Source organism: Punica granatum, chromosome 7, assembly GCF_007655135.1.
Source record: "Punica granatum isolate Tunisia-2019 chromosome 7, ASM765513v2, whole genome shotgun sequence".
Taxonomy (NCBI): Eukaryota; Viridiplantae; Streptophyta; class Magnoliopsida; order Myrtales; family Lythraceae; genus Punica; species Punica granatum.
This window is the reverse complement of record NC_045133.1, coordinates 10,657,801-10,680,434: the sequence shown is the minus strand read 5'-3', so window position 1 is coordinate 10,680,434 and position 22,634 is coordinate 10,657,801. Positions and strand designations below refer to the sequence as shown.

The following is a 22,634-nucleotide window of genomic DNA, read 5'->3' as shown; positions in this document are numbered from 1 at the left end:
AATAAGAAAGATCATTGTAAAAAATTATAAAAATTCGAGAAATCGAGAATATTCATTGAGTAATATGGATGTTGTGAAACCATCAAGCTAGCTCGGGTCGTCTCAATTCCGCTTTCATACATATATTTTTATGTATATACAATGTTATATTATATATATATATATATGTCACGAGAATAGTGATAAATATAATTATTTATGACAGTCATGAAAATTGTCATTATGCTTCATTAAATGTTAAATTGAATAATTTAAGTAATTTTTAAACTTCTCAGAGAAAAGATTAATACATACATGTTTGTTATACGGTGCAAAAATCAACATTTTCTCCTGTTTGTTTTGATTTTAGCTATAACTAGGAAAGGTGCTCGCGCCTTGGAGCGGTTAATCGAGTTCACATCATATCTTAAATTATAATTAAAATATTGAACATTTGTTAAATTATTTATATAAAATGCATTCTTACTATAATTACGGCCGGGACATGGAGGAGACTTGAATTGAAACCTAAGATGCCTAGGCAGCAACTTACCATCGATCTTCACCTGATGAGATTGATGCGAGGGGGGAATTCGAGATGCAGAGGAAACTTTGGGGGTTACAATTGGAACTAAATGCCTCAACAATCAAGAACAGTCAAGACAAAACCCATAATCTTACCATTGATCTTCACCAGTATAGGGTTTGGAGAAATGATCGCCGTCGGCTGGAAGGCGAAGAGTGGAGAGGAGAGGCCGGCAGCCGAGAATGGTGATGATAAGATCTTGACACTACCAGAGCATGTGAAGCATCACATTCTCTCCTTCTCATTGAGCATCAAGAAAGTAGTGAGGACCAGTTCACTTTCGAAGTCGTGGCTTGAGACATGACGGTCATTCCAGATCACCGACTTCGAACCATGGCTCATCATGTTGGAGGCGACCTTCTGCAACCTCATCGAAACCAGGCGGGGGAACGAGTACAGCGAGAGGTTCATCAGGTTCGTCGACGATGCCCTGATGAGGTGCAGAGATGGGATGCGGAGGTTCAGGCTCCACGTGTGCATGTTCCTTGATGCCTTTGAGTGCACATTCAGCTCACACAGGAAAAGATCACAATAATTTCCAAGCATGAGCTACTAACCATATCTTCTCGACTGTTCCCAATTCTGACTTGCCTTGCCAAGGAAATTATTTCTTGCTGCCATGTACATGCATGAGCGCATCTGGGTAAAAGTGTGGGTCTTGTCTTAGAAAGGATCGAAGTCATTTCCTTGTGAGTGCTACCAGTTATGTGTGCTCAACTAATTGCCATCTAATCAGCCTGGCTAGGAAATTTCCCCAATTTCCTTCTTGATTTGCCATATCGTCACAACTGTCCAAATGGGTCGTGCCATGATTTCCCGGGTCAGGTTTGAACATTCGACCGTGGGCCACCTCCTTGCTTGAGCTCCTTCGTACGTCCAATATGTAATGTCGTCTGGTGAACCTCTACAGGCCCCAGATCGACCAATTAAGTCCAACAATGTATCACATGGATCACGGGTTCCATAATCTATACTTGGTGCGAAAAACCGGTATAAACAGATTTATAGTTTATGTATTTTATTGTAGAAGCTTTAATTTAATGCCTTTTCACTTTGGATGAGTGGGTTGTGAGTGTAAATATTTTTTTGCTTTTTTATGGGTTAATTGCACTGGTAGTCCAAAAAGTTTCATGAATATTTCAGGTTGGTCCAAAATGTTTTTTTTGTAACTTATTGATACAAAAAGTTTCAAAACCGTTTCAATGTAGTACATTCCATCAATTGTCCATGAAGCCGTTAGCATTTTACTGACGTGGCGCGTCTTATGTGTCACTTTTATTACGTGGCACCAATTGTAGTATACCACGTCATTTAAGAGGACATAAAATCTGAAAAAGTTCAATAAAAATATAGAAAATAATAAAAAAAAAGTAAAAATCTAGTAAAATAATTTTAAAATAATTTTAAATTTAAATTTTAAATAATTTAAATTTAAATTTTTAAATAATTTTATTATTTTAATTTTTAAATAATTTTATAATTTTAATTTTAAATAATTTTATTATTTTAAATTTAAAATAATTTTAAATTTAAATTTTAAATAATTTTATTATTTTAATTTTTAAATAATTTTAAATTTAAATTTTAAATAATTTTATTATTTTAATTTTTAAATAATTTTAAATTTTAAATAATTTAAATTTTAAAATTTAAATTCTTTTTCCCCCCTTTTAAAAAAAATATTTTAAAAATAATTATTTATTTATTTATTTCTATATTTTTAGTATTTTGCTGTATTTTTTATTATTTTCTATATTTTTATTAGATTTTTTCATATTTTATGTCCTCTTAAATGACGTGGCGCACTGTGATTGGTTCCACATAACAAAAGTGACACATAGGACGTGCCACGTCGGTAAAATGTTAACTGCATCAGGGGCAATTGACGGAATGCACTTGTACGGAACCGAATGTAGACTCTCGTCGGAGCCAGCATCACGCGCTTTTGGATCGCGTGGCTTGGGGATTTCCACCTTCCGTGGGACGGACACTCGTGAAAATGAGTCGCCACTTATCATTTTACGACCCGAAGGTCAAGGGCGGATAAGTTACCCGGGTCTAGAGGTATGGAACACCTAGTTTTGCTAAGGCAATAGTTTATGCAGAACCGGAAAGTCCATGTTCGGGGGTTCATGTTACGTGCGGGCATATATCTCGCACGTCCTTTTTCGGTACTCTGGTTTGCTAGGCTTGCATGTTTTATTATTTACCACGTTGATTAAATTGCGCTCAGCTCGCACGTTTTGACACCAGAAATTCGGTGAATTAAACGATGTCGGTAGTGAAACCGAGAGAGAAGTAAATCTGCATGTCGGGGAATTGGCTCACAATCTTACTTTACAGTTCATCAAACCATGACGTTTGAATCCCTGCGTGAACCAGAACCGTGAGATCTTGGATTTACTTTCCTTTGGGCAAACATGAAACCGATTCGAATGATTCGATTCTCGGACCGTTTGCTTACCAACTGAGATTCTTACAAATTGAATATACAATATAAAATCCTTACAATACTCTCAAAATACAACAAATTACAAATAGCAAATGGTTGAATCCCAGTCAGTTTGCTTTCGGTTATTATTCTGCTCAGACTCGCCGTGAATTCAGGGAAATACCGAAATACTGAAATTCAACATGCGCTCTCAGTGAATAGAGCGTTGGACCCAGTGATCGAGGGTTAGAGCGTTGAACCCGAAGTGCAATGCGTCCTATGGGTCGGGCTCGACTCGCATGGACAAACAGGAGTAGAAAAGTAACAAAACAGCATGTGGATTGCAGACAAGTTGTTTGTCGTTGCCAACTTTACGTGAGTTAACAGATTATTAATCCATGGGTGTTTTTGCAAGCAAATGCCTATACTAAACAAGCAAACGCGTGTAAAACCTTCTGCATTCAGCTTTGCTTTGAAAGCTTGACAGACATTGCGTCTGTAGTCAAGTCTTTCGTGTGTGTAGATTGCTTTTACAGTTGTTCTGTATTGTGTCACTGAATTACCACTGAATTAACAAAAACTCGTGTTTTGACTCTAGATTTGGAACCTAGAGTTCCCCTAACCATTGTCTAGCATTTGGTTAGGTCGAGTGAATGATTAACCAGGATTTTGCATGTTTTGTAACAGAGACAACCGTTCTAGTTACCCGAGTCTATGTTAGGATGACAAAAACTCATCAGTTAGATAAGAAAAAGGCTATGCAAATGAACCTGCGCCTGAATGGGTAACATGTTCTTATCCCGTACTGTAGTATTTCTGTCATGCTAACCCTAAGGGTGTCGCTGAATTGTGAAAATACGATTTTACCCTTTATTTGAAAATTAATTTCAGAAAAGGGGAAACATCGCAGTGCGGGCCACCTCAGCCTGTAGCCGGTGTTGACCAATTCCCTAGATCGTCCAGGGTTGTGCAAGAATCTCGAAAAAGCCAAAGAACCGATCGATCTGCCCGAAAGTGATCTAGAAAGATCTTCTGTATCATGACCTAAGTTACCTGAAATCAGGTAAAAACTCAAGTTGAGACACAGAAGCCCTTTCCAGACGTCCATGCTACATTGGACCGCGCGTTTCGAATTTTTGAAATTGATAAGTTTGAAAAGGGCACCAACGTCATTTGACAACTCATTGACGCGAGTTATCAGTTAATGGCCAATTCGTGCAAACTTTATCAGTGTGAAGTGGGTTTAATTATGCGAGCGTCCCGATTAACCCGTTTGTGGATTTACAGCTTAAAATTAAATGTCGAATGCAGTAATGTGCGAGTTACAAACAGTCAGACAGATCATGAATTGATCCACTGAATGGAGTCTGAGTACCCAAAAAGCTCAATTTAATGAAAACAATTCATGACACGACGACCAAGACGGGTCTAGGAAGATCGAGGATAATTGGGTCAAAATGACCAAAATACCCTTGGAATCCAAATGGGCCTGAAAGAGTCATTGGTACATGAATTTATGCATTTTTCCTTTGAAAACGATGTTCTAAAGGAATTTTAATGCGGGATTTGTGATAATTTTGAAATTGAAATTTGCACAAAATCCGAGAAATGAATTTCATCGGGGTAAAGAGACCATTCTTGACCCGATTTCGACTACTTCTCGCATGCTCAAGCGTTAAACACGATAAGTGACATGATTTTTGCAAAGTCGATATCGCCATAATATCGAAAAAGTGCGTTTAAACATATAAACACACACAAACATGTTATTTACGGAATCAATAAAAAGATACCAACTTCATGGATGCGGAAAAACATAAAACTCGAGAAATGACTTAAGTCGGGGCAAGGAGGCCGGTCATGGCCCGGAAAAATCAAGAAAAACTCTCGAGTACTTTTCCAAAAGTTAAGCCGAGAGCTCCTTTGGTCATTCCGAGCCAAATCGGTCTCCTCAACTCCGATTTAAATCCGTTCCCGACATGATTGAGATGTTGAACGATTAAGACATGCATGACATAACGTTAAAAAAAAGCATAAAAATGTAAACTTGGCATGTAAACTGGTCTCGACCCGCCTTATAACCCCACAAACGCAATGATAATGTAAAAGTCTTAACTTCTTTAAGTCGAGAATGGTTATACCTAGCCTCGAGGGTCGAGGACAAGTCGATAAAGTGGCTGGAAAAGGCTTGCTGGAAAATCGGATCCGAGGTGATACTGTTCACCCGAGAATGCACCCGATTTTGGCTAGCTTGCACCGGTGGTTCGGGATGGTTGTACAAGCTGGCTCGGCTTGGGACACCTCTCAAGGGGGTGCCGAAGGTGCCTATGGGTGGCTCGTGGCGTGCGGGAACCTGCGTTAACTTGAAAAGGCAAGAAAACCCAATAAGCTCAAAACTGTCGTTTTACATTCGGTTTGGAAAAGCTTGAGTTTGAATGGGTTTGAATGGGTTGCTTGATGGATCCTTCCTCCTGGAAGACCCTTGGGAAGTGTATGAGGATATGAACGAGTTAAATTTCCAACGATGGTCCGGTTTAAGATTTGGCACGGCGCACAAGTCTGCTGCCACCCGGCATCCGAATTTGGACAGATTCTGGACCGGTACTGACCTCACCTAATTCGGGCTGTTGGAGGCTTCAAACTTAAAATCTAATCTCGGAAATGGATAGAGGGGGTAAAAAACATGGGGGATATGAAGTTTGGTGAAATTTGAATTTAAGCCGGGATGGATTTTGACTTAAGTCTTGAGGGTTTTGCTTGGTTTTTGGCTTGAGGATGCTGGCTGGGGTTTTGTTGTACTCCTTGAGAGGTTGAGAGCATTTGTTTGAGTGAGAAATGCTAGAGAGAGAGTGCTTCAAGGTAAGTCCTTAGCTTAATCACTTTAGAGCAATATATAGGCAAAGTTAATGAGCAATTAAGCAAAAGCAAGTGCCTTTAACCCCTTGGATTAAGCTTGGGCGGTTTGATTAAGGAAATATCAAGCCTCATCTTCTTCCATTGCATTAATGAAGAAGAGATAGGAGCATTGATGAGCATTAATGAAGATGGAGTGTTGTCTTCAAATTGTAGGCTTGATATTTTTCTAAAAGGATGCAAGTTGCATGGAGAAGATGACAAGGAAATGAGGGTGAATGTGGACCACGCAATCTTGATGAAGAAGAGCCAAGAAGCATTGATGAGCATTGATGAAAGCTTGAGTGTTGTTTTGGAAGACTTAGAGATATTTTTCATGCAAGTGTGCAAGAGAAGCTTGGGGTGGACGGTTTGGCAAGGGAAGAGTTGCTCTTGGGCAATTTGTGGGTCCCATGGCCGAAGATGAGAAATCGGGAAAAAGCTCGTGTCTCGATTGATTGCGTATTCGAAGCTTATGGTTCGAATTGAATGTCGAATTATCGATATACGCAAGAAAACGGATTTAATGACCCAAAGATTGACATTTTTCGTGGAAAAATGCCAAAAGTCTGTATGAGGCTCGGAAGCCGATTTTGCTCATTTTAAGCACTCAGAGCGAAATTGTCCACTTCTGACAGCATATCTTGTATCTGCATTTCACGTTGGTCATTTTGACATAAATTGTCAAATAATGTGGACAACTGACCCTTAAGCCAGTAATGCAAATGTGGAGCCGGAGATGTCCTAGGAGGCCGAAACTGGATTTCCCAGATTGCTTTCTGAGTTGCTTGGGCGATCCGGAGATTACTGTGATCTTTGTTTGTCGAGATGGGATCTCTAAAGACATGAAAAGTGCATCTGAGACCCTTAAAGTATTACTCGAGAGGTCTAGATGAGTTGTGCAATTCAGTCCGATAATTTTACATTGAGCTTTGGGGTGTGTAGCACTGTGTAGGGCAGGCATCCGGCGTCAAGTTTCCGTAAAAAGGACCTCCGGATATGCATTTCCACTGAAAATGGCAATTTCTATTCCTCGGAGGTTACTCAGGAAACTGATAAGGGTTCTGCTATCTGTTTTGCCCAATTGTGGATGTTCGCTAGAGTTTTCAGGGCAATGCAGTACGAACTTTGTTTGTCGTAATTCCATCTGACCAGTCTCCGGTTATGCATTTTCGAAGAGGGGTATACCTGTTTTGTCACTCGGAAGTCATTCGAAGTGTCTGTGTGGCTTCCAAGAGACAATCTGAAGTAGTGCTCATGCTCTGTATGCTTGTGGGGCATAGTTGTATCTGACATTTGGAATTGGCTTTTCTCCGGGAAACCGGCATTTTTGGACTTCCACTAAAAAGTTGTATGTATACAGAAGGTTATTTTGTAGAGAGCAGATGATTTGCAAAATGCTTTTGAAAACACTTTTCATCTGTTTGGCACTAATGTGGATTTTTGAAGTTCAATATTGGCTATCTTCCAACGGTCGAGCGAACTATCGGAAAATATGACTGTTCATGTGGTATACTGAAAATGCCAGTTTTGGATATTGTTGAGCTCTCTAGTCGCTCTGTTGCCTTTCGGTGACCCCAGGGATCCTTCCGTCATATGGACATGTCATCTGCTTAATTTTTTTGACTCGAGAATGAATAGTGATTTCTTGCTCTGTCGAGCCTTCTTCTGTATTCCTGCTCGAGTCGTGGCCTGAATTGCTACTGATACTGTTGTTTGGATTAATGAGCCAAAATGGGGTGCTGACAGCACTATATTGATTCGGTTTTGAAACTTTTTGTACCAATAAGTTACCAAAAAAATATTTTGGACCAGCAAAATATTTATGAAACTTTTTGGACCATTAGTGCAATTAACCCTTTTTTTTGTGAAAATATATGTTAAAATACTTTTTTGCTTTGATCAATAAAAATCTCAACAAGTATCCACACACACGCTTTTATATATATATATATATATATATATATATATTTGCCATCTTTCACATTCATACTCTGTTCTCCTGGTGGTCCTCTTTGATATTTAGGTACCATGACTCTAATATGATTCTCAAGAGAATAGCTTCTTGTAGATACGGCGAAACTTAAAATGACTCAATAAAATTGTGCCATATAAAATGTATGTCTTTTCGAGAGTTTATGATACTTATTAATAGGCTCAAGATAGTTATGTAAAAATATAGATACCACTAGTTTTCTATCTGTGCGTTGCATGAGTCCATTTTCATATATTCCTACACCATTTTCTATTGTAACTATTTACATTTTTTGAAACATGAATTTACTAATTAAAAATAAAAAAGTTTTCAATTGTTACTTATAATTTCAAATATTTATCTTAATATTTTTATTAAAAATTAGAGTAAGCTAATTTTTTTTCACATAGCAAGTTAATTAATATAATAATATTTTGAAACTATTTATTTCAATTAATATGTATCATCATATTTTTGTTAATTATCAATATAGATTAACGTATATTAAGTTTAGTAATTAATATAAAATTTAATTTCTCCCGTTTATCTAAAAAATATTTATGAGATTCTTATTTTTTAATTTTTAATTTGATTTTATTTATGAGTTTAAGCTCATAGTGCTATATCATAACATTTTTCATTTATAAGACCATAATTTTTTTTGAAAATTATATTTATATTTATGAGCTTAAAACATTTATCTATCATTTTTATAACAATTATTCTGAATTTTAGAATATATATTGGCTTCTTAATACAATAAAATATTTTTAATAATTAATTTCAAGTTTCATACGATATTAAATCATAAATTCATGACTAATTTTGCATGGTTAAATATGTATTTTGTAGCAACCGGTCCAATTAGTAGCATTATATTATATATTTATTTAATAGTAAGTACATCAGAGAGATTTATTATAGATGACAACCTTATGATAAATTCACATATATTTATTTCATTAGCCATTTTTAAAATATGCAAATTTTGTGACATCCTTTTTAAAATTTTTATATTATCATAAGTTCATAAATAATAATAACAATTTTAATCTTATAATAGAAATTAGGTTAACATCCAACTAAATAAATAAAATTTCACATGATTAAATTCACTCTCTTAATTTTTTTAATTTGTTCACTAATGAGAGATCATTTATTAATGTGGGAGTCAATTTTTAATTTTTTTTAATGTATGTTATATAATAATATCCAATTAAAATATTTCATTGTGATATAAATATAAATTTACCATTTTAACCCTACTAACTATTACCCTTTTTTTAGCTAAATAAAAGGCTAGGTCGGGTTATTAGCCCGCTATGGCTGCTCCAATTAAGGGAACCTAATTGCCACGGAATGTTCTTTTCGCCATAGTTCATTGAGACTTTAGCCCAACTTGGTCACCATAACCCCACCAACACACTAGTAAATTAAGTCCAAGGTCCGCTGAATCAAGTATTATGGACCGCCCATTGCCATCCCATAATACACCCACATAGTGGCGAGCTCTGCATTGTCAGTGAGGTTTGAACTCGTGATGTTCAAGTGGAGTACTTGATACTTAACTACTAAATCACTGTGCCGGTGGTCTATTAACTATTACCTTATTTAATGCAAAGTAGAGTCAATTTTACTATATATATGGATGAATTAGTTGTTCTTATTATCAATGATCGATGTGCAATTAACTGATGATGTAAATGGACATAGTTTTATTTCATATATGTTTATTTATTTTTAGAGCTTTGTCAAAATTCATGACTATAGCTTCAGTTAGAAAAATAGTCATGATAGATCCATAGCTATCGATTTACTAAGTTCTTCCCACAAGTATCACGATCCTAAGAATCATTATGTATCTCTTACAGTATCACCTTTAAAAAGTAGTTTAGCAAATCACGTTAGAGAAATAATAAATTAACCATCTATGCATATTCTAGCACATTATATATCATTTACACCACATGACATTGATGTTAGTATAAAAAACATATTAGATTAACACATGCACATGCAATGCACGTGCTATTACACTAGTTTACATAAAAGATCTTTAAACGATGGTACAAAGCACATAAATATAGTACGTTAAATTAATTATAATTTGTTTACACCATAAATAGCACGTGCCCTATTTTGAGATCAATTTTTAGGAAGATTTGCTTAAAAGGGAGGAGAAAATGTATGAGGATTGCAATCAAAATATATTCAAAAGGATTATAGAGGGATAAAGGTGAAAATTATATAAATTAACGAAAATATGAATTTTTTTGGAAAATTAAAAAAAGGAAAGGAAAATGGGGGGCACATATTATGGTAAGGTTAAGATGAACCTCTTTTAGCTATATGCTAGGAAGAAGCCCGCGCTACGCTGCGTGTCTCCAAAAACTCTTTTTGCTGACAATTGATATTTTCATATGATCAAAGTATGATGACGAATATTAGTAATATTGAAAACTAAGTAATATTGAAAACTATGTTAACAAATTAGTATAGCATTACTCATTTTAAAATTGATTTAACATTCTAATTTCAAAATTATTTCAATTTTGTAAACATATATGAATGTGGAGGAAAAATAAATGAAATAATTATGAAAACACAAAAGTTTATATGAAATTTTAAAAATAATGATTAAATAGCTTTTACATGAAATAAAAAATAAAAATGAGAAATGTATTCAACTCAAAAGTTTAAGATTAGAAGGGAAAATGCAACAAATTAAAAATTGTAGTAAGTTATAGAAATCCAAAGAAAATTGTAATAAAGCAGACATTTTGAGAAAATGTCTGTGAAGTCATGCGGCTCCCTGAGATTAAGATAGATTAATAGTAATGTATAATAAGGAAGATAAATTATATTTTTCTAGTATTGGGTGGCTAAAAATCAATATAGATACATGTTACTTATTAATTATGCTTTATATCATATAGCATGTTTGGAAGGATAAACACAGAGAGTTCGAAGAATTGAAATAAAAAATCAAGCTAAAAAGGGGAAAGAAAAGAATAAAGGAAATTTTGTATCTATATTTCTTTTAACCTTATTATATATTAGTGCTATTTCAATCCTACAATTCTTCTAATCACAAATATACTCGTTTACATTAATAAAAATATTTATATGGTTATATAGAGTATAATATTTATATATTATGTGTTACTTCTTAAATTAAAATACTACACTATGATGTTCTTGCTAAACACCTATATTGTCATATAAAGTATCAAATGTAATCTACGAACAAAATTTCGTTTAGCACTATTAGGTAAAAGTATATCCAAATACTTGAGTTAATAAATAAATTTAATGAAATTAACTCATTTTTTACTTATCAAAAAAGAAATTAATTTAATTTATTGTATCATACTTATTCATATACATTTATATATATATATATATATTAATTTTCTAAGAACTTATATAAGTTAGGGTCTTATCCAATTATAATTATGAGTTTATGACGTTATTTTGAATATATATATATATATTTTTTGAGAGAGAGATAGGAAGAATGATTTAACAAAAATGATTCTTTGTTTAAACAAAAAAAGAAAAAATAGACAAAAGAATTGAGAGATCGATTAAAATCAGAGACATCATCATGGAGAAATATTATAACAGTGCAATAGAACCCAATTCATTATTATTTTCTTTATAAATTAATAGAAACAAAAGCTGCGTGTAACATTGTTTAGAGAAAAAATATATGCGAGAGTATTAAAGTGATACTCTACTCTATTTTTGTAAGATGTAAAATGTTTTAGTTAATTAATGTATAGATAATTAGGACATGTTAATTTTGAGATTTTTTTGAAAAATGTAAGAAGAAATCAATAGAAGGGACAAAAAAGAAAAATGGTCAAACTTGGTGGGTAAATTTTTAAAGAAAAAAGAGTAGATTAAAACGAAAATGGAAAAAGCAAAAGGACAGGTGTCTACAGTATGACTTAAGAATGCTAAATAACAGTTCTACATTTATTAAAGACTAGGAAGGAGCCCGCCAATGTAGTGGGTTTACGAAAAAGGTGTCAATCAATAATATTTTCATATAATCGAAATGCAAAAATGATATTTGTTATGCTAGAAATTATAAAATATTAATAAATTAATATCATGTGACATACTTTAAAGTTGATATAGCACTTGAAATTTGAAATTGTCTTACTTTAATGGACATATAGATGTAGAGAGAAAAAAGAAGAAGAGAAACTTAATTAAATGATAGGCTAAGAAAAGTATAAAAACGTAAAAGTTTATATGAAATATTAAAAATAGTGATTATGTAGTATTTATGTATAGAAATGAGAGAATTACATACACGATGGAGTTTTAATTAATTCCGTTAAATTGAAAACATTAATCCTTATTTTGTAAATATATAACTATGCCATATCTATTTGTATTACAAATAGATTTACCACCATATTTATTAGTATATAATTCTAGCTAATTTCTCCATGTGAAGTATCCCATATTTTTTTTTATATATTACTATTATAGCTTGTCATTACCCCAATATATTTCATTTAATCCCCGATAACTTTTTGACATATAATATCAGGTTAGGATGTTTTAAATAATATGAGAATTCTTTTATTTAGTAATAAAGAGCAAAAAATATATGGGTCATTGTATGTTAGAAGGATCCACCATATATAATAATATAACGAACTTATAAATACGAAATATTATAATTATTGCAATTTTATAAAATAAAAATTTAATTGAAAATTCTAATATTAATTTTATCTAGAAAAGCATACATTAATGTGCGATGAATATAAAAAGAATGTAAATAAATAAATAAAAATTTAGTTTGAAAAAATCTTGTTTGAATTAGTCTAAAAACTGTAATAGGGAACTCTATTAATTTTAAGTGGTTTTCGAAATTCATTTAAAGCGTGTCATGACCACGATGAAACTAATGCCAAAGCGAGGATTGCCAATAGGCTGGTGTAACATTGCATTTCGCCGAGAAAAAGAATTATGATATTTTACAAAATCATGATAAAAAAATACACAAATTTGTGGCGACTTGAAATAAAACTATTATATATCGGTAAAAAATTACTAAAAATATAAAAATTTGTATATATACATTTAAAATTTTAGTTGATGGTAATATGAAAGGTCTATCAAACAGAGACATGCTTCGTCTTACGTGACACATTCTGGTGCGTCACTTCAACTTTTATGTATACTATCCTATATGAGAGAAGAGAGCAGCTAGTGTAGCTTTCTCTTTCTCATATTGCCCCACGAAAATATATCGTTGAAATTTATGAGTCACTGGATTAGAAAGAAGTTAGGGATGGATTAATCAATTCATTTTTTTAGCCATGCATTTCTCAACTTCTCCCACAATTTTCTCCCTCTCCCTCTTTCTTTCCCCTCTCTCTCCTCTCTCACTCTCTCTCCTATCAGCCTTCTTTAATCTTTCACATTGCCTTTATTAGTTTACTAGTTAATCTATCCCGTGCATCGCACGAGATTGTTATAAATCTATATATCATTTTTATTATAATTATTAATTTTGAAACACTAGTTTTCTTATAAAAATAATAATATATTCAATTATTAAGTTTAATTTTTAAAATAACTATCTTCAATAATTTTTTTTACAAATTAGAGTAAGTTAATTATTATAATAATAATTTGAAGCTAATTGTTTCACTTAATATGCATCATATATTTAGGTTAATTATTAATTAGATTTTCACATATATTTAGTAATCATACTAAATAATTAATATGCTTAACATATTTAAGTTTTATCTTTTATTTTATTTGTGAGCCTAAGTTCACAGTGTTATATCATGAATTTTTTTATAGGATCATGATTTTTGGGGTTATTACGGCATATATCCCATGATTTTACTCTTTTTTCTCAAATCTATTTCATACTTTTAAAATTATCCAAAAGGCCTATGGTTTACATATTGTTTCAAATCTATTCCGCTGTCAATTTATCCGTTAATAAAAAATAATGATATTTCTAGAGATTTTAAAAGACAAGAAAAAATTTATATAGAAATTTTAAAAGTTTTGGGGACAGGATTTTCAGTTTAAAAAGTTTTAGGGAGTCAAATGGGATTTTCCCTTTTTTCCCCCCTTCTTTTTGCCTTTTCTCGTTCGCTCCTTCGCCTTCTTCCTCAGTTCAGCTCATGGTCAGTATCACACATTTCCTTGTCTCTCGATCACTCTCATCACTCTGCCAAGCCTACGGATATGATGGCGCTGAGGCTGGGAAGATGTGTTTCCTCCTCTCCTTCCGTTGCTTCAGCGGGTCTTCGTGCTTTTAAACGGCTTCTTCAACAGCCCGTAAGCTGTCCTCTCTTCCTTTGCGAACCTAATCTTCCCCTTTCGTCCCCCTGCTGTAGAAATTTCTGCACCAAAACTGCAATTTCTGATACGAAGAAGGCTGAGTTATTCTTGGATGAAGTGAGGTACAGATGCAAGAACGGTGGATTTAGAAACCTCGACGAAACTTTGTCTTGTTTTGAAGGGATGATCAGAATCCGGCCCTTGCCTTAACCCGCTGATTTCAGCCTGCTGTTTGGGGTCATTGGCAGGATGGGGCATCACGCTGCCGCTATTGGTCTAATCAAAACGGTGAATGTTGCCGGTGTTAACTATGACCTCCATAGTTTCAGTATTTGGATGAACTGCCTATGTCGATCGAAAAGGGTGGATCTTGGATTTGCTGTTATGGGCAGAATGCTCAAACTCGGCTTTAAACCAGACGTGGTGACCTTGACCACTCTGGTCAATGGACTATGCATTGTGGGAAAACTTTCCAGAGCTGTGGAGTTAGTCGATGTTATGGAGGAGAGAGGGTTCGAGCCCAATGCAGTCACGTATGGAGCGATAATTAAGGGCTTAGTTAGGACAGGCAAGACGTCTCTGGCCCTCGGATTGCTCGAGAAGTGGGAGGGCAGAAGAAGCTGCAGGGTGAGTGTTGTTACATACAGCACTGTACTCGAGGGTCTATGCAAGGAAGGAAGGTTGATGGAGGCTTTGAAGCTCTTCCACAGGATGATTGATCAGGGTGTTCAACCCAATGTCGTCACATATACCACCTTGATTCATGCTAGGTGCTTAGAAAGACAATGGGAAGAGGTTGAGTTGCTCTTAAACGAAATGACTCAAAGGGGCATCACCCCAGATGTTCGAACCTTCAACACGATACTAGATGCATTTTGTAAGGATGGGATGCTTTTTGAAGCGGAGTCCATTCTTGATACTATGATTCGAAGATATATTGAGCCTACGATTGTCACGTACAATTCTCTGATTGCTGGATACTCTCTCCAGAATAGAATGGATGATGCTGAGAATATATTTCGTTTGATGGGGGAAAGGGGTTGCTCCCCCGATGTTTTTACTTATAACACACTGGTAGATGGATGTTGTAAGGGGAAAAGATTGGACGAGGCAGTGATTGTGTATCGTGAAATGCTTCACAAGGGTTTGGTTCCAAATGTCGTGACATATAACATTCTTATTGGCGGCTTCTGTCATATCGATAACTTCCGTGCTGCTGAGGAGCTTTTCAAGGAGATGCAAGATGCTGGTCATCATCCAAACCTTCAAACGTATGCTATCCTCTTGGATGGATATTGTAAACACGATCACCTCAATAAAGCATTGGCATTGTTCCGACAAATGGAAGAGCAAGGGGTCAGTCCCAACATTGTAATCTATAATATCCTCCTACACGGCATGTGCAATAACGAGAAACTCGAAGATGCCAAGAGATGCTTTAGAACCTTGCTTGGGAAAGGGTGTCAGCCAGACGTGGTGACGTTTAGCACTCTCATAAATGGATTATGTAAGGAAGGCCATGTATACGAGGCCCATACGTTGCTCCAAGAAATGGGAGAGAGCGGATGTTCTCCGGATTCTGCCACTTTTAACATTCTAATTAGGGCTTCTCTTAAGAACAATGAAGAGTTAGTTGCTCTAGAGCTTATCCGAAAAATGCGTGATAGTGGCTTTGCTGTAGATTTGTCGACAATGGAATTGCTCTTAGACGATAGATTAGATCCGAACATTCTAGAATGCATTAAAGAGCTTCTTCCATAAACTCCTTCTCTACTTTATTGGTTTTTGCGGAAACCAATGGGATTTTTTGTTATATTTACTTAATTATATTATTAATATCTATTGGAAAGCATGAGACTGGCTTGTCACATTTTCTTGTTTGTTGATAAAAAGTACTAAGATAGTTCTTTTAGAGGTGTTATGTACTCGACAGTGTTGTCAGCTCTTTCGAATTATATCATATGCTGCCGAAGCTGATGATATAATTAAATAATTAATACCAAATTTATGCGAGAATTGTTGAGGATATTTGAGGCTATCGAAGCCATACTTACCCATATACCTGAAGAAGTTCAGCCATAACACTTTTGGAGATATATTCTGCAGACACGGGTTGAGGTTATTGAAGCCATACGGGTTTTAATGATTGAGCATGAAAGTTTCGTTTTTCCTCAGCAATATATCCATGTGAATATAACAAAATTAATTCAACAGAAATGGAGAGGAATGGGAAAAGAGCCGAAGGGATGGAATAGAACCGAGAGGATACAAAAATGGACTAGGGACAACCACCCTACTACAATAACACCTCCTAATAATGCTTTTCCGAATTTTGTCAATTCAGGGGGACAAGGATTCAATACAGCCAATCGAATGGCTGCCGGCCTGTCGAATTCGGCTCATCCACGAGTGATTGCAACATTGACATCCACAAAGTTGTATATAACATAACAACCATTATATATATGCAAAACTTCACTGCTAATAAGCTCTGCTAGCAGCAGTTCCCCTGTACCTCGGCCCTTGATCAGATAAAGTTGCTCGCCCGAAGCTCACCCAATGACCTACAACTCAAGATGAGCCTTGCGGCGACACGCGGATGTTCACCATGCAGCGGTTCCTCCAGTATCACCTCCAGATCGTCATCCTACTGAGAAGCAGCCACCACATGATAGAGCCATCATGCTTTACGCTGTATAAATGCTTTGGTTTCTTCTATTTCTTCTATTTCTGTATGCATTCCACCGGTGCCGCCTTTTCCTTCCCTCAAAGGGTGTTACATGCAGCTTCTGCTTCATCCCGTCCGTTCTCCCTAAGTTTGACACTTCAAGAACTACTCTGGACAAAATTAAATTTATCATGAATTCATAAACCCCTTTAGAAGAAATTTGATTAAAAAAGGGCATAACTGAAACCACATTTCCAAAACATTTCAAGCGCGTAACTTGTTCTGCGAAAATACTAAAACTCTCAATCAAGAAGTGCATATTTAGTCGAGTGCTTTCACCCGAGCCCTAATTGAGGAACTATTTTACCTGAGGCAATGGAAAATAGTCATCACCTTTCTACGACAAATAAAGGGAATGAGTGTCAAACGATATAGTCATGTTATGGTTCACTAAGTAAACATTTTCAAATTGGACTTTCAATGTAGAATCCTAAGATGCCTCGTAATCAGCAAGTGATCTCACAGAACTGCATCATTAGAACTTGGTTAATAGGAAAGACCTAGAACTTAGTTAACAAGTGCAAGATATTTTCTACCCAAAAAAAAAAAATGCAAGCGGAAAACATTTTATGAAGAGAGAGAGAGAGAGAGAGCAAAATAGTGGTTCCTCAGAGGATGTTAGCGTTGCTTCAGTTGATGCATGTCGAAAAGCACCTGTGGCACTGGTTTTGCCAAAGAGCTTGTCAGGTAACGCGTAGTTCTCGCACCCTTTTTGACCTTAACCTGCTATATACCTTACCCCTCTGCAGAAATTCACAGTTACACCATCATATGGGTATTATGTAATGGGATAGAGTTAAACAAGAGAGCACGCATTGATACCTGACAGAAAGCAGTCCATACATGATCAGGAGCCGTAAAGGTGTTGCTCGCTGAATCCCAGCCTATACCAGTACGTTGAAGCAACGTTGTAAAGGCATGCATAATACTTTTGCTTCAGTCAGTCTACCTCCTTCAAACCTCTCAACACCCAATCTAATATGAAGCTTATTCGCCAACTCTGCGTCTATTTCCTCCCAGTCACACCTTCTGAGCGACGGTGTCAGTGTCTTCCTAAACCTCTCAACCAAAATCTCAAGGAAGACAAGCTCCATCTCTTTGGTCCACTTCACCCTATCGCTTTTTCCCCCACCCTGTGAAGCCATCCACTACTAGAGAAGTGAAACTCCATGGATAAGCATCAATTGGATATAAGCAAATGGGAACTATCATCATAGTACCAGCAGCGTAGGGAAGCTGTAGTAAAACTGAACCATGCCAAGCAATGATAATCCCAACAGGGCAGCAAAATTAAAAAAAAAGCAGGAGCAGAAAGGCAGAGCTGTCGAGAAAAGCAGGAAGGAAGAGATGAGGTTCCGACAGGCGTAGCTGCGGAGAAAAAGCACGGGGCTGAGTTGGGTTCACCTACGCAGACTGGGCCTTTAATTCAAAATTTGTCTCTTTGCCTCTTGTACGGAAAAAGCCTGTTCTCTACTTTTGTCCACATGCAGCTTCTGCCTTGGGGAGGCAAATGGAGTGGGAAAGGAGTTTCCGCCGGAAGGCGAGGAAAGGAGAGGCGGGGCTGGCGGCCGAGATGGATGTTGACAAATTCTCGACTTTGCCCGAGCATGTCCAGCATCACATCCTCTCCTTCATACCGAGCATCGAGGAAGTAGCGAATACCAGTTTGGTGTCGAAGTCGTGGTTGGGGACCTGGCGATCGTTCCTGATTACCGACTTCAAACCATGGCTCATCCTACCGGACGCGGATGTCAGCGACTTCATGGAAACCGGGCTCGGCGAGTACGGTAAGAGTTTCGTCAAGTTCGTGGACGGTGCCCTGATGAGGTCCCGCGAGGGGATGCCGAGGTTCGGGTTCTTTGTGAACGCGGAGTTGGCTCCTCACCTCGATCGATGGTTAGGTATGGCCTTAGACTGTCACGTTAAGGAGCTAAGCATAAACATCATGTCCGATTTGCCATACTCGATTCCCGCAAGGGTTTTATCTGCTCACTTCATCAAGACCTTAACATTGACTGGTGGGGTAGAGATTGATGGGATTAGTGCCGTGAGCCTTCCGTCTCTGCGATTGCTTCATTTGGTATGTACTCTTATTGACAATCAGATGTTTCAGAGACTCCTCGGCGGCTGCCCTTTACTTGAAGATCTTTCTTTGTGCTCCTGCGGTCTCTTATCTGAGATCAAAGTTCCAAATCTCCATTATCTCGAGAGAGTAACGGTGGCTGGGATGGGCCCTGAGATTAAGGTTGTCAGTATTGAAGCCCCGGGCTTGGAAAGCTTTAAGCTTGATCGCGGATACCAATATGTGCGTGTACGGGACATTGGTTTAGCAGTTCATGTAAGTCCAAATGTCAGGTACTTAGAACTTCTTCATATCGGTCTTTTTAAACCTTGAAAACCGTTTGAATTTTCTTTTTGTTGGCTCTAGAGGCCAATGATTGAGCATGAAAGTTTCGTTTTTCCTCTGCAATATATCCATGTGAATATAACAAAATTAAGTCAACAGAAATTGAGAGGAATGGGAAAAGAGCCGAAGGGATGGAATGGAACCAAGAGGCGAGAGAAATGGACTAGGGACAACCACCTATACTACAATAACACCTCCTAATAATGCTTTTCCGAATTTTGTCAATTCAGGGGGACAAGGATTCAATACAGCCAATCGAATAGCCGTCGGCTAGTCGAATTCAGCTCATCCACAAGAGATTGCAACATTGACACCAACAAAGTTGTATACAACATAACAACCATTACATATATGCAAAACTTCACTGTTAATAAGCTCTGCTAGCAGCAGTTCCCTTCGGCCCTTGATCAGAGAAAGTTGCTCGCCCAAAGCAAAACCCGATGACCTACAACTCAAGATGAGCCTTGTGACAACACACAGATGTTCACCATGCAGCGGTTCCCTCTGGTATCACCTCCAGATCGTCATCCTACCGAGAAACAACCAATACATAACAGAGCCATCATGCTTTATGCTGTAAAATTGCTTTGGTTTCTTCTATTTCTTCATTTCTATATGCATTCCACCAGTACCGCCTTTTCCTTCCCTCAATGGGTGTTACATGCAGCTTCTGCTTCATCCCATCCATTCTCCGTAAGTTTGAAACTTCAAGAACTACTCTGGACAAAATTATATTTATCATAAATTCATAAACCCCTTCAGAAGAAATTTGATCAAAAAAGGGCATTAACTGAAACCACATATCCAAAACATTTCTTCAAGTCTATCGCCAAATCTATAAAACAGAGCATCGGAAATCATTGCCTTCAATCTGATCTCATGATCTCATGGCTAATGGTTATACCAATGGCATTCAGCAAGAAAAAACCAAATCCCTCTTTATATGCCTCGATAAGACACTTCACTAGTGCCCACACTAGTATTTCTCATATAATGCTCTCATCCATGCCAAGAATTCCTGCAATTGGCTCGGACCTACAACAGGATAATATCTCAAGTCTATCGTCAACACTAATATGATAACTTCATGTTAGAAAACAAAACAATGTATTTTATTAAGGTCGAACACAATTTTGCTTTTACCTTGCACTCTTTAGGTTTGATCCCAAGATTAATGATAACCAAGCTCTGAACTCTCTCAGTAATTCACAGGGACGACCAAGCTGCAATAAGGTGACCCAGACGGCCAAAATATCTCATCCCTCAAATGAAGCTGAGACTTCAATTAAAAGATCTGCTGCACATCCATCTGCTCCACAAGCAGACCTAACAAGAGCTTCCCATGCTTCCAAATCAACTTTTACCTTTCTCTTCACCATTTCTTCGATAACAAAGCATGAGCCACCAATATTGCCCATCCTTATCAGCCCAAGTACAAAAAATCCAAACATTTCAGAACGAGGACAGTGCTGACTTCTAACCATTGAGCTTAGAACCTTCAGTCCTCCCTCGAAATAATCAACCTTACAAAGCCCATCAACCATCATGTGATAGGTTGCTACATTCGGCTTGCGACCCAAAACCAGCATTTCAAGAAATACTTTATATGCCTCACTAACTCTACCTTACACATATCATTTATCAGTATGTTATAGGTCACAACATCAGGCTTAAATCGCCTCCTTTTCATCTCCTTGAGCAAGTTCTTGGCCTCCTCGATATCCCCTCTCTTTCCAAGGTCCCTCATCAGAACGCCGAAATTTGCAAGATTGGGCTTACAACCTCTGTACTCCATATCAAACATGAGATTCTTCGCCTCCTTATATTTACCAATCAAGCACAAGCCTTCCATTAAAAGCTCGTAAGTTACTGCATTGGGGCGAGTCCCTTTCACCTTCATGTTCTTGAACAAGCTCGTTGCTTTATCTACACAGCGATTCCGACACAAGAACCCAAGGAGGCTATTGTAAGTTACAACACTAGGATATACCTTCCTCTCAAGTATTTGATCGAGCACCTCCCAAGCGGCCTCTCGCTCACCAATCCTGATCCAACCCTTCATAATAATGTTAAAGGACACCGAGTTCAAGCGAAAACCTATTTTCATGGAAGAACCCAACAATGCAACCATCGTTATCAACAAGAACATTGAGAATTGCCTATGTATAATTACATTATAGTGTAAATATGGTGATGTTACTAAATAGATCTAAATATGTTTGTATCCTCATACTGAAAATGAAACACAAAGGCAGAAGTAGAAGAAGAGGTTGAGGCTAGAAAAATGCAGCTACGTCTTATCTTATAAAAATCTAATGCAGCTACTAATGTTTACAGAGCACAATCAATCTTCAATGAAATTTCAGCGTGCAGTAACATTACTTTACTCAGGCCAATTGCGTAGGATGGGAAAAGAAAGGAGTCCAACAGCAAAAGCAAGCAACATTATGAATTGAACTCTGGCTGATTACATGGAAACCAATATTGTCAAAACCGAGTTTTATATAGGAAGCGGTGCGGGTTACATAAAATCGAAACCTAAGATCGTAAGTTTTCTATGAAGATGAAGACAATGCTTAATAAAACCATATTTGTATGACTAATCTAATAAAATCATCTGTGCACGGTGCTCTTATCCCCCAAAAAAAAAATCATAAACCATCATCATCGTCAGCAAAAACCATTGATTGGCCATGAGCAAGAGACGACACTAGCTGCCCCTAATTCTGCCATATGTCTCTGCTGCTTTTTCTCTTCTAGACGTAATAACCAATTGGTAGATTAGGATACTCAATCCAAATTCTTTGGATTTTGAACGATGATGAGTATTTGGCTGATCATATCACTTTGCGTCTTGATATCTCCATTTTCGTATTATTGTAATTTGCATGTGGGTCTCAAACATTCTGCTCGAATTGGAATTTTGGTACCTCAAATTGCTAAGGAGCTTCGAATAGGGCATTTAGGGATGAGGACATGATAAGCATGTTCGACGATAAGCATAGAATTATTTATGTAAGAAAGAAAGAGGACCGGTTGAATGTTGAATTGGGATACGAATTTTCTTTTTCTTTTTTTTTTTTATGTATACCCTGGCATTCGGAAGCTCAACGTGTCCTAATAATCTAGTTCTAGCCTAGTCGGTAGGGGTAAAACTTTCATAACATGAATTTTTTTTTTCATTCACAATACTCGAACCGGTATACGAATTTTCTTAATTCTTTATCGGGGATGTTAGCGGGGATTGTATAGTGGAGGTTTTGGAAAGCTTTTTTTTTTTATAGGAAAGTTGTTTTCTTAATGGTT

At 36.6% G+C, this 22,634-nt stretch overlaps 2 protein-coding genes, 1 long non-coding RNA gene and 1 pseudogene across 4 annotated transcripts; 2 read left to right on the top strand and 2 right to left on the bottom strand.

The window, feature by feature from the left end:
• Positions 1 to 14,017: 14,017 nt before the first annotated feature.
• Positions 14,018 to 16,118, top strand: LOC116214130 (pentatricopeptide repeat-containing protein At3g22470, mitochondrial-like). The gene has a single exon (XM_031549444.1). It carries the CDS (start codon positions 14,443 to 14,445, stop codon positions 15,952 to 15,954), a length of 1,512 nt encoding a protein of 503 aa, XP_031405304.1. The 5' UTR covers positions 14,018 to 14,442; the 3' UTR covers positions 15,955 to 16,118.
• A 294-nt stretch (positions 16,119 to 16,412) lies between these two features.
• Positions 16,413 to 18,011, bottom strand: LOC116214137. The gene is made up of 2 exons (XR_004158239.1): positions 17,744 to 18,011; positions 16,413 to 17,664 (listed from the first exon to the last, which is right to left on the bottom strand). It is a non-coding gene; the product is annotated as an uncharacterized LOC116214137 (long non-coding RNA).
• Positions 17,750 to 19,979, top strand: LOC116214134 (F-box/FBD/LRR-repeat protein At4g26340-like). Of its 2 annotated transcripts, none has more exons than XM_031549453.1 (2): positions 17,750 to 19,276; positions 19,559 to 19,979. In XM_031549453.1, exons 1-2 carry the CDS (start codon positions 18,432 to 18,434, stop codon positions 19,710 to 19,712), a joined length of 999 nt encoding a protein of 332 aa, XP_031405313.1. In that variant the 5' UTR covers positions 17,750 to 18,431; the 3' UTR covers positions 19,713 to 19,979. The 2 variants fall into 2 exon arrangements, with proteins under 2 accessions (XP_031405313.1, XP_031405314.1); XM_031549454.1 differs by having other exon boundaries at positions 17,757 to 19,259.
• On the bottom strand, positions 19,651 to 22,282 carry LOC116214135 (annotated as a pseudogene).
• Between the last annotated feature and the right edge of the window lie 352 nt (positions 22,283 to 22,634).

Bases quoted from the DNA above. Each gene is read 5' to 3' on its own strand.
- LOC116214130 (XM_031549444.1), top strand. From the start codon at position 14,443: ATGGGGCATCACGCTGCCGCTATTGGTCTAATCAAAACGGTGAATGTT.
- LOC116214134 (XM_031549453.1), top strand. From the start codon at position 18,432: ATGGAGTGGGAAAGGAGTTTCCGCCGGAAGGCGAGGAAAGGAGAGGCG. The intron at 19,277-19,558 runs GTACTTAGAACT...TTGTCAATTCAG, and splicing joins CATGTAAGTCCAAATGTCAG to GGGGACAAGGATTCAATACA.